The 18,448-nt window shown below is 35.5% G+C and overlaps 1 protein-coding gene across 1 annotated transcript; it reads left to right on the forward strand.

The window, feature by feature from the left end:
• The first annotated feature begins 8,831 nt into the window (after positions 1-8,831).
• LOC141494121 (taste receptor type 2 member 3-like) lies at positions 8,832-9,758 on the forward strand. The gene has a single exon (XM_074195266.1). The coding sequence runs from the start codon at positions 8,832-8,834 to the stop codon at positions 9,756-9,758; it is 927 nt and encodes a 308-aa protein (XP_074051367.1).
• The last annotated feature ends 8,690 nt before the right edge of the window (positions 9,759-18,448 follow it).

The raw sequence follows: 18,448 nt of genomic DNA on the forward strand, positions 1-18,448 counted from the left end.
GATGCCAGTCTTCTAAGAATTACATTACTGTTTCTTCATTTATACTTTCTGTGTTCCTTAGATTTGTCATAATTATAAAAAACCAGAAACAATCTGGCATGCCACCAGAAACAAGAAAGTTCAGAAGGAGGAGTGCAGAATTGATGTTGATGTAACACTTCTCATAGAGTCTTATAGGACTTATAAGTCTCCCACCCTATATTTGGCTTCATCTTCATTATGGTTGAGGGAGAGAAGCTAAGTCAATGCACTTGGGGTTAACACATACTCACCTCATTGCAGAGTTTGGAGAATATTGGATGCAAAACAAGATATGCCTTTCTTGGTCAAGAATGTGTTTTCCCTGACCAAAAAAAAAAAAAAAGAACAGTTTTCTTAGATGGGCAAAACTTATTCATCCCCACCAATAAGGACACCTCTGCCCTAACAATAGAATATTCTAGAATCATAAAGTTCCCTATTCATGAAAAAAACTAACCATGTTTTTCAGTTATAGGTGAAGATACCTTGAACTGGCATTATTATTCCAGGTCAAGATTATCCTCTAGTAAGTTGAAGTTCCAGCACAGATAAGGGTTGACAAAAGCTAATTGGTTTTCATGATAAAATAGAGGTCTTGGGACCATTGAAAAGATAATTGTGTTCAAGTATTGTGAGAGAAGAAGAAAAGGGAGAGACATAGAAGCAAAAACAGAAGGAATCAACCAATGTAGCTATAGTAGAAAAGGAGACTAGAACAAGAATTCAAGATTTGAAGGAACTAATTCGAGAAAGTTGGAGGCAGTGGGAAATGAAAATGAAGACAGGGTAGATATATTCTAAAGGTATAAAAGAAAACAATTTGAATGAGAAGAAAAAATAGGACTTATATGAAAAGATATCTAGCTGCAAAGAAAAGTTGCTGACCAACTTAGATTTTTAAAAGAAATGTACAGAAAAAGGAAGTAAGAGCAGAAGTTGAATAAAATTTTTATAGGCACAATCCTATAAAAATAGTGTCAGGAGATCCAAAACTCAGAATTAACTGAGGTTTGCAAAAGTGAACTAAGGACTATGGGCTAGGGTGTGTTCATAGGGAAGGGAGAGGAGATAGATCGAGGACTAAAGAAAGATAAGACCTTTCATAGAGTGCATGGGACCAAGATAACTGAAGACAGAGAAAAGGCTATGCTTTTCAATTTTTATCTTGGTTCCATTTTATGGATTAAGCAGAAAAATATTTGTGTCAGTTCATTAAAATCTTTCCACACCTCTGAAATCATTTTCCTCATTTCTTGGAAAATATTCAACCATTCCTCAATTGATGGACACTTCAATTATTTTTTCAATCACAAAAACAATCACTATAAATATTTTCATATATATATATGAAAATCATTTATATATGAAAATATTTACAGTACTGTAGTATATATATATACACACACAGAGGGAGAGGATTGTTTTTTTTCTTTTCTCTCTTTTGGATATAGGCCTTGCAGTAGTAGAACTGAGTCAAAGGACGTGCTCTGCTTAGTAAATTTTTGTGTACAATTCCAAGTTGATTTAAAGAATGATTGTATTTATTCACAAGTGCACTGATAATGCTTTAATGTTAAAGAATGATTGTATTCACAAGTGCATTGATAATGCATTGATGTACCTATTTTCCTGCAATCCCACCAATATCTTTCATTTTTCTTTTTTGGAATCTGACAGTTTGATGAGTATGATTCAAAAATTTAATAATTGCTTTAATTTGTATTTTTCTAGCAGTGATTTGGAACATTTTTTCCATAAAACATAGATAATCTGAATTTTTTTGCTTGAGAACTGCCTATTCATATTCTTAGATCATTGATCAATTAGGGAATGGTTTTAATGTTTATAAATCTGAATGAGAAGAATCGTGGGAACAATTTATACAATAACCTTTATATCATAAATACAAACACCTTTGAAAATTGTTAGTACAATCAATACAATTATGCATGATTCAAAAAGTCCAATGCTGAAATATACTATCCACTATGGCAAACTATTTCACTAACTATTCCCCTATATCTAAATATGGAGAATTCACTTTAGGTCTAATTTAAAATCTTATAATTTACTGTGACTCAGATTTTAAATATCATTATAATATGTTTTAAGTGTTTTTAGCAATTATATTTTATGATCACAATCATCAATACTTCAAAAAGTCATGATTTCATGCCAATGGGCATCAACTGGTAGGGGATTTCAACATCTCTGCACATTGGTAGATGCCTTCAAGAACTGCTGTGGATGTAGTAAAGATCTCTAATTGATTGATAGAATCAGTCTCTGAAGAATAGCCTCTCTAAACTTACTGATTCTGGTTCTTAGGCAAAAGACAATTGAAGTCTATATTCAAAGCTTTTTGAGTTTAGTTGGACCTAGCAATGATTTCTCAGATAACACAGCCTTCAAAGTATGCATCAACTGACTCTATGAAGATACAAGGTAAATAGGATTTAGATTCTGGGATATTTTAAGTCAGCTCATTTTTTTTTAATTTTAAACCAACTAACTAAAATCAGTAACTACTCAATCCTGAAGTGCAGAAATAATGCAAAAGCCAGATGTGGAAAAGGAGAAAAGCAGCAAAACCTCAAAAGCTAAAGCTAGAAATTGATTCAATCAAGTAGAAAGTAGACTAAGTAAAAGATATGAACAAACAGCTTTCAAATAAACAAATTAAAATTATATATAATCATATGAAAAAATCATTATTGATTAGAGAAATGCAAATTAAAACAACAATGAGGTATCATCTCATGCCTATTAGATTTGCCCAGATGAGAAAAAGAGAAGATGATCATTGTTGGAGAGTGTGGGAAGATTGAGACATTGATGCATTGCTGGTACAGTTGCAAAGGGATTCAATCTTTATGAAGAGAAATATGGAACTATGCCCAAAGAGCAATAAAACTGTTCATACCCTTTGACCCAGCAATTCCAATTCTAGGGTTATAGCCAGAAGAAATTGTAAAAAATGGAAAAAGTCCTACATGTTCCAAAATACTCATAGCAGCTTTTTTTTGTAGCAGCAAAGAACTGGAAATTGAGGGGATGCCCATCAATTGGAAAATGGCTAAATAAGTTATGATACATGAATACTATGGAATATTATTGTTCCATAAGACACCATAAATGTTTGGACTCTAGAAAAGCATGGAATAACTTACGGAATCTGATACTGAGTGAAAGGAGTAGAGCCAAAAGAACAATGTCCACATCAACAACATTATGAGATAAACAACCTTGATGGAAGCAACTCCTCTCAATAGTCCAGAGAGCTAGGATAACTGTATTTGTCTGGTTATGGACTATATTATCCCCAACCAGAGGAAGAAAAAAACGCAAAACACACAGAAAAAAAACCTTCCGAATCTGATTAACACTCTTAAAAAGTATTTCTTATGTGTCTCTTTCCCTTGGTCCTAACTCCTCATGCCAAAAATTAATAATTTGTAGATATATTTAACAAAATATGTATGTAAAATTCCCTGCTCAGGGGAGGGTGGAAGGAAATTTCATAACTTGGAAATATGCATGTACAAATGGATGAAAAATAAATTAATTAATTTTTAAAAAAAGAAAGAAGACTAAATAGTCAAAGGCAGGGAGTGAGATGAGGCAAGGCAGCATGTCAGTAGTAATGTCAGGGAGAAAAAAACAGGTGAACATAGGATTAAAGACAAGATTGAGGAGTTCCCAACTAAACTAGGTTCAATGAAGATGTCCATGTCTGGGAAGAAAACTCCAATAATGAAAACAGATGATATCCTTAGTCAGTTGTAAGCCTAATCAGATATAAGATGGAGACCTTATAGCTCTCAGGAGAAATAAAGCAATATAAAAATAAAATTATTTTAAATGCCTGGTGGAAGAAGGAGGAAGAAGAAAATAGAGACGAATGTTAGTAGTGAGCATTTGTAGTTATATCATTCTCTACTTGGATTTATTTTGGTTCATTGTTAACAAGAAATGTTTTGATTTTTTTTAATTATATTGTATTTAGAGTTGCAAGACTTGGGAATCAATCTTAGTTTTCCCAGCACATCACACATACTACTTGTATAGCTTGAGAAAGTCACTTTTCATCACAACTTCAGCAACTTTACTAGAAAAATATAGGCATTAGACTAGTTGATCTCTAAGGTCTAGCACTAGATCCTATGCTTTTATGGTCCTAAGTCCAAGACTTTCAGTATTCTATAGTTATTATAGGAAAGCTTCTTGTAATTAGACACAGACTTTCTAAAATTTCAGAGCTCAGAGAAAGACTCTCATGCACTAAAATACTATGGGGTTAGTCAACCCAAGAGGAATAAGAAAGTCTCAAGAATGACTTGCACTAAAGACATAACTAGAAATGATTCTGATGAAGAGAAAGAGAGTCTAAAAAAGTATTATCCAATTAAAATTTTTAAAAGGCATATAAAAGTTGAGAGGCCAGGGAAAATTACAGAGGAAGAAGACAAAAATAAAAGCATAGTCCTGTAGATAGACTTTCAGAAGACTATTGTTCAAAATGAGTTAAGGGAAGATTTCAAGTGGACAGTGGATAGCCATCAGTTGGTGATACAGAAAAGAGCCTAATTTATTAGGTTTGGTTTAGACTAATTAGCATCTGAGACACTTTCCAACTTGGTCTGACATTCTGTGATTCTATAGCATCAGGTTGCTACTTACCTGTGGAAAATAAATCAAACTTGTTCTCCTTGACCCCAATGGACAAAAAATAGGAGGAATGGTTAGAAGGTAGAGGGAGGCATATTTCAGTTTTATATAATAGAAATATTGCTAACCAATACTATGTTCAAAAATTGAATGGTATGCTTCATATGGTAACTCTATCACTGGAAGTTTTCTAGCAAAAAATTATCTAAATATTTATCAAGGATGTTGTAAAAAGAATTCCTGTTCAGATTTAACAGATTTTACCTGATGACTACTGAAGAATCTTCCAATTCTAATACTCTCTAATATGAATATACCAAATACAATATGACTTGGATTTCATTGCTATAGGAAACTCTTAAACTAGGAATAGTCCTCTGCTTGGGCAGATCACCATCTTCTCTGAAATTTAAAGGCCTAGTGAACTGGAAGGTTAAAGATCACCCAGCCTGGATGTATCAAATGTAGCATCAAAATCCAAGTCTTCTTGGATCTGAGGTCAGTTTTCTGTCCTTTATACCACATTGGTCTTTGATTGATTACAAAGTATATGGAAGCCCCTGAGTTGTACCTAAATGTTTATGTTTCTTTAAATTTTGTACTGTTATGTATCACATTAAAAGTTAAAATTAGAGATTAAACAATATTCCTCCCATTATTCTGGTATTTCATTAGTACTCTATTTTGTGCGACATTTAGCCTTCTACTCTGTGTTTATGACACTATCCTCTCTTCTTTGTGACATTTACTTATCTCTCCCCTAGAGAAGGAAATGGCAAACCACTCTAGTATCTTTGCCAAGAAAATCTCATGGACAGTATGATCCTATGGAATACTATTTCTACCTCCCTGTATGTTTGACAAAAAAGTTCACTTTTTATAGTAAAATTAGAACTCATTCTTTGTTTATTTAGAATAATATTTAATTTTTCCCAAATACATGTAAAACAATTTTTGAATTTATTATTTAAAAGTTTGAATTCAAATTGTCTCCCTCCCTCCCCATCCTCTTCTTGAAAAAGTAAACGATTTGATATATGTTATAAATGTACTGTTGTCATTCAATTGCTTCAATCTGTCCAACTCTTGGCCTTCTTTGGGGTTTCCTTGACAAAGATATTGGAATAGTTTGTCATTTTTTTTCTTAAACTCATTTCACAGATAAAGAAATTGAGGCAAATGGGGTTAAGTGATTTTCCCAAAGTCACATAGCTAGTAAAGTATCTGAGACCAAATTTGAATTCAAGAAGATATATTCCTGACTCCAGATCTGAAGCTTTACATATTATGCCACTTAGCTGCCAAGTTAAATGTGTGTAATCATGTAAAACAATTCTGCATTAATCATATTATAAAAGAAACATAGACCAAATAGATAGATGATAGATAGATAGATAGATAGATAGATGATAGATAGATAGATAGATAGATAGATAGATGATAGATTAGATAGATTAAATAGATAAAGCAAAAGAAAAATAAAGTTAAAATAGTAAGCTTCAATCTACATTCAAACTTCATCATTTCTTTCTCTGGAGTTAGAGTTTTTCACCATGAATTCTTTGAAAATGTCTTGGATCCAATTCCAAAAGACTCATGATGGAAAATGCTATCCAATTCCAGAGAAAGAACTATGGAGTCTGAATGCAGTTCAAAAGATACTATTTTCACTTGCTTTATTTGGCTTTTCCCTTTTATTTTGTTTCTTCTTTCACAACATGCTTAATATGATTGTATGTGTATAACCTATATCAGATTAATTATTATCTTGGGGAGGGGGATGTAAAGGAGGGAGAGAGAAAAAATTGAAACTTAAAATCTTATGAAAATGAATGTTGAAAACTATCTAAACATATAACTGGGGGAACATCACTAAAAACAAACTAGATGATTTTGATTACATTAAATTAAAAAGCTTTTGCACAGATAAAACCACTGTAACCAAGATCAAAAGAAATGTAGTAAACTGGGAAACAATCTTCAAAACTAGTGTTTCTGACAAAGGACTCATTTCTAAAATATGAGAACTGAGTCAAATTTTAAAAAAAGCCATTCCCCAATTGGCAAATGGTCAAAGGATATGCAAAGGTAATTTACAGATGAGGAGATCAAAGCAATCCATAGTCATATGAAAAATTTCTCTAAATCATTACTTACTTAAGAAATGCAAATTAAAGCATCTCTGAGGTACCACCTTACACCTCTCAGACTGGCCAATATGACCAGAAAGGACAATGATCTTTGTTGGAAAGGTTGTGGGAAATCTGGGACACTATTACATTGCTGGTGGAGTTGCAAACTCATCCAACCCTTCTGAAGAGCAGCCTAGAACTAGGCCCAAAGAGCAACAAAAATGTGCATACCCTTTGATCCAGCAATACCTTTACTGGGCCTGAAGAGATGATGAAAAGGGGTAAAAACATCACTTGTACAAAAATATTCATAGCAGCCCTGTTTGTGCTGGCAAAGAATTGGAAATCAAGTAAATGTCCTTCAACTGGGGAATGGCTTAGCAAACTATGGTATATGTGTGTCATGGAACACTATTGTTCTATTAGAAACCAGGAAGGATGGGAATTCAGGGGAGCCTGGAGGGATTTGCATGAACTGATGCTGAGCGAGATGAGCAGAACCAGAAAAACATTGTACACCCTAACAGCAATATAGGGGCAATGATCAACCTTGGGGTTCTTGGCAATGGATAATACCCTCTGTATCCAGAGAAACAACTATGGAGTTTGAACAAAGACCAAGGACTATTACCTTTAATTTAGGAAAAAATTGATACCTTATTGTCTGATCTTGCTATCTCTTTTACATTATGTTTCTTCCTTAAGGATATGATTTCTCCCTCATCAAATTCAATTTGGATCAGTGTGTACCATGGAAACAATGTAAAGACTAGAAAATTGTCTTCTGTGGGGGGAGGGAAGTAAGATTAGGGGGAAAATTGTAAAACTCAAAATAAATAAAATCTTTAAAAAGAAAAAATACATAACTGGGGGCAGGGAATAAAATGTTATTTACCAAAAGAAAAAAAAAGAAAGAAAGAAATTATCTTGGATCACTGTATTGCTAAGAGTATGTAAGTCATTTCCATCTGATCTTAGTATAATATTGCTGTTCCTGTGTACAATAGGAATCACTCTTATTAATGATTCTTCAATGTGACTCTTCCACACCTTAAAACTATGAGAGAGTACTCTAAGGAAATAATTTTTATGTAGTGTTCTAGGATTTGCAAAACTTTTTGTTGTTTTTCTCAAGAATAGCCTTGGCACTATGAAAATGGTTTAAAATAATAAACAGATAAGGTTTTATTAGTTGAAATGATACTAAAGAAGATGGATTACAAGCTGCCTTGCCAGCAACCCTAAGGATCACTGGGCTTTTCATTCCATATAACTTGCAGCCAAAATCAACATGTATTATCTCTCCCTATTGGAATATGCTCTCCTTAATTATAAGAATATCTTGTCTTTCTACTTGTATTTCCAGTTTTTGCATGCTAAGTGTTTTGTTCATTCACTCATACATACATAAATCATCTTTCTTGATCCTTACAACAACCTTATATAATAAGTGTAATTATTATCCTGAGACTCAGATCAGTTAAATAACTTGTACCTGTCATATTAACATAAAGCAATTGAAGTAAGATTTGAATTCAGATCTCCCTAATCCCAAGATCAGCACTCTGTCTCTTAGCTTTGGTGCTTCTCCTTCTGGTTAGGTGGCATGAAACCCTACCTTCTATGTGAAAATGAAACCTTTTGAATTTCAAACACTAAACACCATCTTCCAAGGGACTGACCCAACCCTTCTCTAGGTGACACTGCACCAATTTGCATCTCAGTGAAAAGCGGCTTAGTCTTTTTCCTGACCAACTGAATCTGGAATCTGGACTCCAGAAACACCAGTTGACTTTCTTGGAAGAAACTGGGGCAGGTCACAAGGATTTCTGGTCCCTTTCTGGTCAGTGATAGAAGCACCCTGCAAGACTGAGAAGAGGAAAGCAAAACTAGCATAGAGCAGCAGGTATTTCTGTCTTCCTAATCCCAGTCAGAGAAGATATTGAATTGTGAGGAGGCAGAAGACTTACAAGGAGAACCAGAATCAGGGATCATTGCCCTTCTGCAGACATGCTGCGTATAATTCCAAAGGTGACTTTATTTTTGTCCTTCAGTGAGTTCTTCCTGGGAATTTGGGTAAATGGTTTCATTGGGTGGCTGCTAAGTCTCACTTGGGTCAAGAGCAGGAAAATTTCTTCATCTGACTTCATTATCCTAAACCTGACTCTCTCCAGGATCATCCTTCAGAGCTTATTAATGTTTGACCATATTTTAAAAGTGTTCTATCCCCATTTACATGACATTGGCATAGTGATGCAAATTATTGATATTTTCTGGATATTTATCAATAATTTGAGCATCTGTCTGATGACCTGCCTCAGTGTCCTATACTGCCTAAAGGTTGCCAATTTTTCCCACCATGTCTTCCTCTGGCTCAAGTGGAGAGTTTCCCATGTGGTTGTCTGGATTCTTGTGGCTTCAGGGCCCTATTCTTTCTTCAGCACAATGCCACTGATCCAGAGTTTCAGTGTTTATTCTGACATGGATCAGATGAAACTCTCAGAAAACTATACTGAAGACGCCAAAAGAAAGGAAATTGAATATTACATCATGCACATTCTTGGGGCCCTCTGGTCAGTCATTCCCCTCTCCATCTCCCTGGTCTCCTCTGTCCTGCTCATCCTCTCCTTGGTGAGACATACCCAGCAAATGCAGCATTATGCCTTTGGCATGAGAGATTTCAGCATCAGGGCCCATGTGAAAGCCACCAAAGTCATCCTCTCTTCTCTCTTCCTCTTCATTGGATACCTTCTTGCCCTCTTTCTTGCTATGGCTAGTCATTTTTTTCCAGATCCCAAGTTGGCAGGGATGGCTGGATCCCTGATTTTTGCCCTTTATCCCTCTGTTCAAACCTTCATTCTGATCCTAGAGAACCAGAAGCTAAAGCAAGCATTCTTTGGGATGTTCCAAGTCAAAAAATGGAGGCTGAAATTTTAAACTTTGGAAATTTCTACCCAAGGCTTGAGAAAAAGAGTTTCATTGTCTTTCAGTCTGTCTCAAGACTTGGTTCTTCTGTCATTTCCTCCATTGTCTCTTCCCATTTCATAAGACTTTCTACTTGACAAAAATTAAGGAGGTAGTATGATATAATGGAAAGAATCCTGGGATTGAATTCAGAAGATTTAGAGTGCTTGGTGACCTTGGACAAGTTATTTTACAACTCTTGGCCTTCATTCCATCGACAAAAAGACAATATTGGAAGAGATGATCCCTATAATCCCTTGTAATTTTGAAATCCAATTATTCTAAGTTCTTAAGACAGAGACACTGATTCAGTCCATTTCCTTCTCTCTTCTTCCCTCTCCAGTGAATATAACCTGGGTAAAGTCCAAACTTCCTACAGATTCTTAATGGACCTCAGTGTACTTGAAAACACAAATTCCAATTCTCTGAAAGAAGTCCTTGAAAACACCAAAAACTGGGCAAGCCACTTAACCCCATTGCCTTGAAAAAATCTAAAAAACAAACAAAAAAAAAACACCAAAAAATTTAACTCTGTCCATTGCCTTTAGCCATTGAAATTATATTTTAATGAAAATCATTATAATATGGTCATACTGAGTCTATTTACAACATGAAAGTCATAAGAGTATACTTCTTAGGTTTAGAGAGGGTTGATAGACCTACAGCTCAAAGGAACTTTAAAAGTCAACTAGGTCAACGCCATCATTAACAAAAAGGAAAATGGCAACCAAAGAGTTGTTCAAGATCACACAGACATTAAGCATCAAAGGCAATATTTGAACACAGTCCTATAACCATGTAGCTGTGGACAATGAAGATTCTTTCTTCTGTACTGAACTCTGATTGTAATCATTCACTTTAATTGTGCTGTAGATAAGGCACAGGACTGTTAAGATTTATGAATTGATAAAGTCATAGCACCACTGGAGATAAAATTAATAATTAATAACATGCTTCCTGGATGGGAGGGTGGCAGTGTAGTTACAAGAGGCAATCTCAACCACAATAGGAAAGATATAAATGATTTTTGCAACACTCAACTCTCCCTTTCTCCTTCTTCCTTCCTATTGCATTTAGGTGCAAAAGTGGATCTCATTCTGATAGTTGAGTCTGTGTGCATGAAAAGGATAAAATTCATCAAAGAAGAATCCTTGTTCTATCCCTAGGCAAGTGGCATCTCTGGATCTAAAATTCTATTATTCATAAACTAGAGTCAGGGAGAGCTGTCACCTGCCCAGACAAAGAACAATGTTTTTAATGTCCTTCTGCTTCTCCAGTAGCACCATGAGTTGATGGATCAAATTCCTTGATGGCTGAGAAAGGACATGAAGAGTCACCAACTAGAAACAAAACAGAGCCACTCCTCATAGCCAAGCTATGCAAAAGAGTTCATGGCTGAAAGCAGTCCATCATTGGAGTCAGTTGAGTGAACAAGGAACAACAGAAGGTAGCCTCATCTCATCTAAGATTCCAATTTAAAAAAGAATCATCACACTAAGATTTTAATATTTGGACTTTATGAAATATACTTCTTGCTTTTTAATAAACTTTGTTTACAAACATTTAGGAACACTGAGGCTTTTTACTAACTAAAATATGTTACAAACCACTCAGATTTTGCTATTTATTGGTATGTATAATTGTCATATATAATGAGAGATGGTTTTGAATGAATTGATTATTCACAGACTTCAGGCTTTCTATAGGCCTATGAGTTAGGGTGATTCTGGATGCTACATGTAAAACCACCACAAGTACAAAGCTATAAAGTGTGACTGTTAAACTATGACTGTTGCAATTCATTTCATAGCATCCAGTTCATAGTTTTATAATCCTTTCTTAAGATGTATCTATGAGTATATTTGCTTTCTTATAATTTTGCAGCTATAGGTGCTGTTCTTTCTCTCTCTGGAAAACATAAATTAATAAATATTGCTTGCAATAGAATATATGCAGTCAAACACATATTAATATTTAAAGTCTTTTTTTTTCCTTATATGGATCTTTGTGTATTAGAAAGTCATTTTCCATCCCCTACAGAATCAATTAGCATTCATATGTAGATTCCCAAGGGAGAAAACCTATAAACACTTCCTTAAGTTGCTAATACTCACTTTGAGAGAAAGATCAAAGTTCATTTTACTAACCTTGGTGTTTACCAAGGAAGTTTAGAAAGTGAACTTCCTGGGAAATTTATATTTATATCAAAAATTGACTGATGTTCATTATTTCTAGATTTTTTTTTGTTGGGGGGGGTTCATTCCTAAAATCTTCTGTGCCCTCCCCCGGACTTTTCTCCAATAATAGATTTGGAAGAAGAGGTAGCAGATAACACTTTGTTTCCCCATAGCATCCTGGAATCCTACAGAAGAAACATTTCTGAAATGCTGGAGATGGGACTTATTCCATATAAAAAGGAAAGCTAAGAAACCATCTTTGGAAGTGCACATTAAGGGAATTGCCACACCATTATGCACAGAGATTGGCAGCATCCCATTTCCAACTCCAGAATACAACAGAAATCCTTTAATAATTTGGGACACATAACTGTTGTGTAAGTTTTTCTTTTCCTCTCTCTTTAATGTGGATGCTGGGTGACCATATCATTGAAGAGGTATTTGTCCCCTCAAAAAGGAATTGAAATGAGTAGGAGAAATAGTTTAAATCTTTTTCTCATTTTAAACTCCTGAAAATCAGAGAGCCTTTATTCTAATTGCCACAGAGAGTGGTCCAATTAACTGGGGAAATAGGACAAGTTATTTCATTTTTCTATTCTTACTTTTACTCATCTGTAAGACCAGAAATTTGAACAACATAATTTCAAGTACTCCTTCCACCTTTAAAATTCCATGATTCTAACTAAATGTTTATCTATTGGCATTCAATGCATTTAACAAACATGCTGTCTATTTGATGAGGTCATTTAAAAAATATCTATATGATACTGACTAAACTAAATATGATTTGAAATATTTTTACATGTGTTCCTGATTTGAAAGTTGATATTATCTAAGAGAAAACTCAATCATTCATAATCAAGGTACCCAGAGACATTGCAGTTGCCAAGTAGAGAGAGTTTAAAAAAAGAACTTAAGGGGCAGCTAGGTGGCGAGGTGGATAAAGCACCGGCCCTGGAGTCAGGAGTACCTGGGTTCAAATCCAGTCTCAGACATTTAATAATTACCTAGCTGTGTGGCCTTGGGCAAGCCACTTAACCCCATTTGCCTTGCAAAAAACCTAAAAGAAAGAAAAAGAATCCCTGCAGTAGGAAGAAGAGACAGATGTTTGTATTCCAGTTATTAAATGAAGCCACTAACAATTATTCGCTGCCAGAACGTAAAGTCATAGAAAAAGAAATACCCCAAGTAGGAATTAAGGAACAAAAAGGCAGCTTTCCATCAGAAATGTGACAGATTTGCTGATTCTGAGTATTCTAAAATTGAAGGTGCATTTCTCCACCTCTGGCATTGAAAAACAAATTGAAATGAATGCACAGAGACAATAAATTATTGTAAATGAAAGTAAGGGGCAGCTTGGAAGTGCAGTGGATAGGGCACTGGCTGTGGAAATAGGAGAACCTGGGTTCAAATGTGGCCTCAGACATTTAATACTTACTTAATTGTGTGACCTTGGACAAGTCACTTAACCCCCATTGCCTTGCCAAAACCAAAAAGAAAGAAACTGAAAGTGGTCTTAATACTCACAATTAATGCTTGTCAAAAAAAATTGTATCCAGGGGCAGCTGGTGGTGCAGAGGATAGAGCACCAGCCCTGGAGTCAGGAGGACCTGAGTTCAAATCTGACCTCAGATAATTAATAATTACCTAATTGTGTGATTTTGGGCAGGTCATTTAACCCCATTGCTGGAAATAAATAAAATTTAGAAAAAAAAAGAATGTCTCCTTTTGACATGATAGATAAGAAGAATATAAATAAAGGAGAGGTGTACATTGATTTTCAGCTTTCTCAGATTAGAGATTGTGGTTATAAGTGTATTACCTGGAGATTGAAATATCTCACTCAATTGGATGCCCTAGTTTTTCAATTTCTAGGCCTCTTATATTGAGATTCCAAGAAATGATTCAAAACCCTCTTTAAGTTCTCTAGGTGCCAGATCCCTCATCTACAAAAATGAAGCATTAGATTAAATGATGTCTGAGATTGCTATTTTAAGACCTCGTCTTTCTTCTCTTTGCATTCTTTCTCTCAGTGATGTATCAGCTCTCTTGGATTCATCATCTCCTACAGATCACTCCCAAACTTAGATATCTAGCCTCATTTCCCCTGAATTCCAAACCTGCATTTCCAAATGTTTGTTGAATCTTTCATCTGGTTGTTCCATGAGCATCTCAAACTCAGTGCATACAAAACTGAAGTCTTTCTCTTTCTCTCTGAACCCATTTTTCTTCCTCTTCCTGCCAAGGGAGAACCAGTGTTTTTTCTAGTCATTCAGATTTGCCATTGAGAAATCATCCCCAACTCTTCAATCTTTCCTATTCCTCCACCCAACACAGCAACTGTCATAGAGAATGCATGTAATAAATATTGATGAATTTTTTACTTTCAGCTCTCCATTCAATGATTGCATTCACTCTTTCCATTTTTATTCATCTGCCAAATACCAGTAAAGAATATACTGTGGACAGAACTCTATGCTAAGTTCTAAGGGAAGTATAAATTTAGATTAAGATCCAGTCCATGCTCTTATGGAATTTATAAGCTAGTAGAGACACAAACACAAATAACTAACACAACATTTAATAAATATGTGCAGGGCAGCTAGGTAGCGTAGTGGATAAAGCACCAGCCTTGGAGTCAGGAGTACCTGGGTTCAGATCCGGTCTCAGACATTTAATAATTACCTAGCTGTGTGGCCTTGGGCAAGCCACTTAACCTCATTTACCTTGCAAAAACCTAAAAATAAATCAATAAATAAACAAACAAATAAATAAATGGATAAATTAATTAATAAATGAATAAATAAATATGTAAATAAATATGTGCATCTGAGGGTTACAAAGTAAAGTATGAGGTGCTTTTATAATTGAGAAAAATCCCAGAAAATTTCATGTTGAAAGTGGCATTTTTTATTATATATGAAAGAATTCGCAGGAACTCAACAGGTGAAGAAGAGGAGAGGTGAAGAAGAAGCACAACATGAGAAAGGAATAAAGAAAGAAGAATTCATGACACATGTTGGAGAAGAAAGCTGACCACTATGACTTGAACAAACTATGCCTTGGTAGTAAGATGAGATAAGTTAGGAAATGTAACATAGAACCAGAACCTGGAGGATCTTAGATATCAGTCAAAGAAATTTGGATTTTGGATTTTATTTGTCAGACCACAGAGTGCCACTTCTGTTGGATTTAGGGCAATGCTAGCAACTACTAGTACATCAAGTAGATGCAGGTTTATCTGAATTGAGCTGCAGATACTATCAAGCATGATGCAGTCTTCAGAAAAAGAAATCAAAGCTATCAATAGTCATATGAAAAAATACTCTAAATCACTCCTGCTTAGAGAAATGCACATCAAAGTAACTTTGAGATACCACTTCATATCTATCAGATTGACTAACATGACTAATTCTGGAAGAAAAGTGGAAAAAATCGGGACACTAATGCACTGCTGGTGGAGTTATGAAGTAGTCCAACCATTCTAGAAAAAAATATTGGAACTATGTTCAAAAGGCATTAGAACCATACATACCAATACTAGATCTGGATTCCAAAGAAATCAAAGAAAAAAGTAGATGACTATTTTGTACAAAAATATTTACAGAAATTCTTTTTTTATGGTGGCAAAGAATTGGAGATTGAGGGTATATCCATCAACTAGGAAATAGCTGAACAAGACTTGGCATATGGAATAATCTAATTGTACTATAAGAAATGACAAGCAGGATGGTTTCAGAAAAATCTGGGAAGATTTATATGAACTCATGCAAGATAAAAGGAAAAGAACCAGAAGAACACTGCACATGCAATAGCAATATTGTACAACAATCAACTATAAAAGACTTAGATATTCTGATCGAGACAATGATTCAAGACAATTCCAAATATACTATCCACCTTCAAAGAAAGAACTGATAGAGTCCAAATGAAGATTAAAGTATACTTTTTTTTTTCTATCTCCATTTTTTTTTAGGTTTTTGCAAGGCAATGGGGTTAAGTGGCTTGCCCAAGGCCACACAGTTAGGTAATTATTAAGTGTCTGAGGCTGGATTAGAATTTAAGTACTCCTGACTCCAGAGCCAGTACTCTTATCCATTGTGCCACCTAGCCACCCCATACTTTCTCCATTTTTCTTGGAGTTTTCTATCAGTTTTCTTTTGCAATGTGGCTTAATATGAAAATATGTTTTGTATAACTGTACATGTATAATTAATATCAAATTGCTTGTCATCTCAAGGAAGGGGGAGGAAAAAAGGAAGAGAATTTGGAACTCAAAAACAAATTTTTAATGAATATTAAAAAATTTTACAAGTACTGTGGAAATATTTAACAAAAATAAATAAAAAAAGATATTGGGGGGGGGGGGGAAGATGCTAAAGGGTGTGTATTGTCTAGATTCTCTTAACCCTAGAAGCAACTAGGTGGCTCAATGTATTGGAAGAGTACTGGTCCAAGAATAAGAAAGATCTGAATTCAAATATGACCTCAGATATTTCCCAGTGGTATAATAATGAACAAGTCACTTAAACTCCTTCTGCCTCAGTTTTCTGAATTAAAATGGTTATGATAATAATCTTCCATTTTTCTTGTGATAAAATATTTGTAAAGCATTAGCAAGGTACAGGAAGTCTAGAGTGCTTGGACGAAGAGATCCCAGGAGAGTCGATGACCTACCATAATATAACTTTTATAACAATTTTGACTATGGATGTGAAACACTGAGGCAGGCAGCACTTTGAACAAGATTATCTGAGGGGCCAGAAATCTCCAGCAATCTGACTGTGATACCTTAGAGGACTCTGAAGACCAGAGTATTCTGAATCCATACACACTAAGGATAGACACATCAAAAGAGGTAGAATCAGTGAAAGGAGCCCAGGTAATCAAGGTCAGGACCAAAAAGGATCTAACCAGACATCTAACATTGCAAGAAGATTCAGAGTCTAGCCTTAGTATACAGACCCAAATCAGGAGGTGACGCTGGAGATATGAGTCAAAAAAAAGAAAACAAACAATAAATATTATAGATCAATAGATACTCAAGAGATGTACCTAGAAAAAGTGAGTAATCATATAATATTTAAAATGACTCGAAGTTTCTCCAAAATGTAAGAAGTTAAAAGAGTAAGGATTTAGTCTTATAGGTGGGGATTTAAAAATTCATAATTGGAGGGTGGAGCCAAGATGGCGACAAGAGCGGATGAAGTCTTAGGCGCACTCTCATAAATCTTCGAAACTAAGGACTCTAACTAAATTTTCAAGAGACAAAACCCACAGAGGGACCCAGTGAGGCAGTTCTCCTACTCAAGGTAAACTGGAAAAGAGCAGAAAGGCTCTGCTCCCCGGGGTTGGAGAGGTGGCCCACCAGAGTGAAAGAACTTCAACCTCCCAGAAGCAGCTCCAGGGCACTGGGAGCTGCAGCTCACAGCAGTGGAGGAGTTTCCTGAGTTACACCCAGGGGAACACTGGACACAAATTGGGGGAACAGCAGGGGGGACCTCTGCCAGAGCAAGCACATGAAGTCCAGCCCTCAGGGCACACACAGCAAGCAGAGTGGCCACTGCATTCCAGGAAACATAAGCAGGCAGAGCAGTAAGCAGGAGTCCCCATGGCATGAGCCCATTGAGCTGAGGGAGGGGAGTGAAGAGAGACTGCTGAGCTCTGTCCTCTGCCCCTGGAACAGGACTCTGGGGCTCTGACCACATTCAGATCCTGACCACAGTCTAGGCCCCCCCCCAATAGAACAGCAGCCCCCCCACATCAGCCCCATGGCAGAGGGGGGCGCTTATGGTCATTCACAGACCAGGAGGGAGGACAGAGCCTCACACACTGAGACCCTTGTGGGAGTGTCCCAAAAGCTCAGGAAGCACCCCAAAAACAGGCTTAGGCTGGGAAAATGAGTAAGCAGAGAAAAAAAGAGGAACACCATTGAGAAATACATTATCTATGATCCCAAGAAGGTTAATATATTCAGTCTGAAGATGAGGAAACACAAGCTCCTACATCTAAAGACTCCAAGAAAAACAGAAATTGGGCTCAAGCTATGACAGATATCAAAAAAAGACTTTGAAAATCAAATGAGGGAGTTAGAAGAAAAACTGGAAAAAGAAATGAGAGAGATGCAGGAAAAACATGAAAATGAAGTCAGCAGCCTAGTCAAGGAAATCCAAAAAAATGCTGAAGAAAATAGCATGCTAAAAACCAGCTTAGGTCAAATGGATAAAAAAAGTTCAAAAAGTTATTGAGGAGAAGAATGCTTTAAAAAGCAAAATTGACCAAATGGAAAAAGAGATAAGAAAACTCTCTGAGGAAAACAAAACCTTCAGACAAAGAATAGAACTCAGGGAGATTGATGAATTTATGAGAAATCAGGACTCAATACTTCAAAACCAAAAAAGTGAAAAATTAGAAGAAAATGTGAAACATCTCATTGAAAAAACAATTGATATGGAAAACAGATTTAAGAAAGATAATATAAAAATT

The sequence above is a fragment of the Macrotis lagotis genome, chromosome 7 (genome assembly GCF_037893015.1).
Source record: "Macrotis lagotis isolate mMagLag1 chromosome 7, bilby.v1.9.chrom.fasta, whole genome shotgun sequence".
NCBI lineage: Eukaryota > Metazoa > Chordata > Mammalia > Peramelemorphia > Peramelidae > Macrotis > Macrotis lagotis.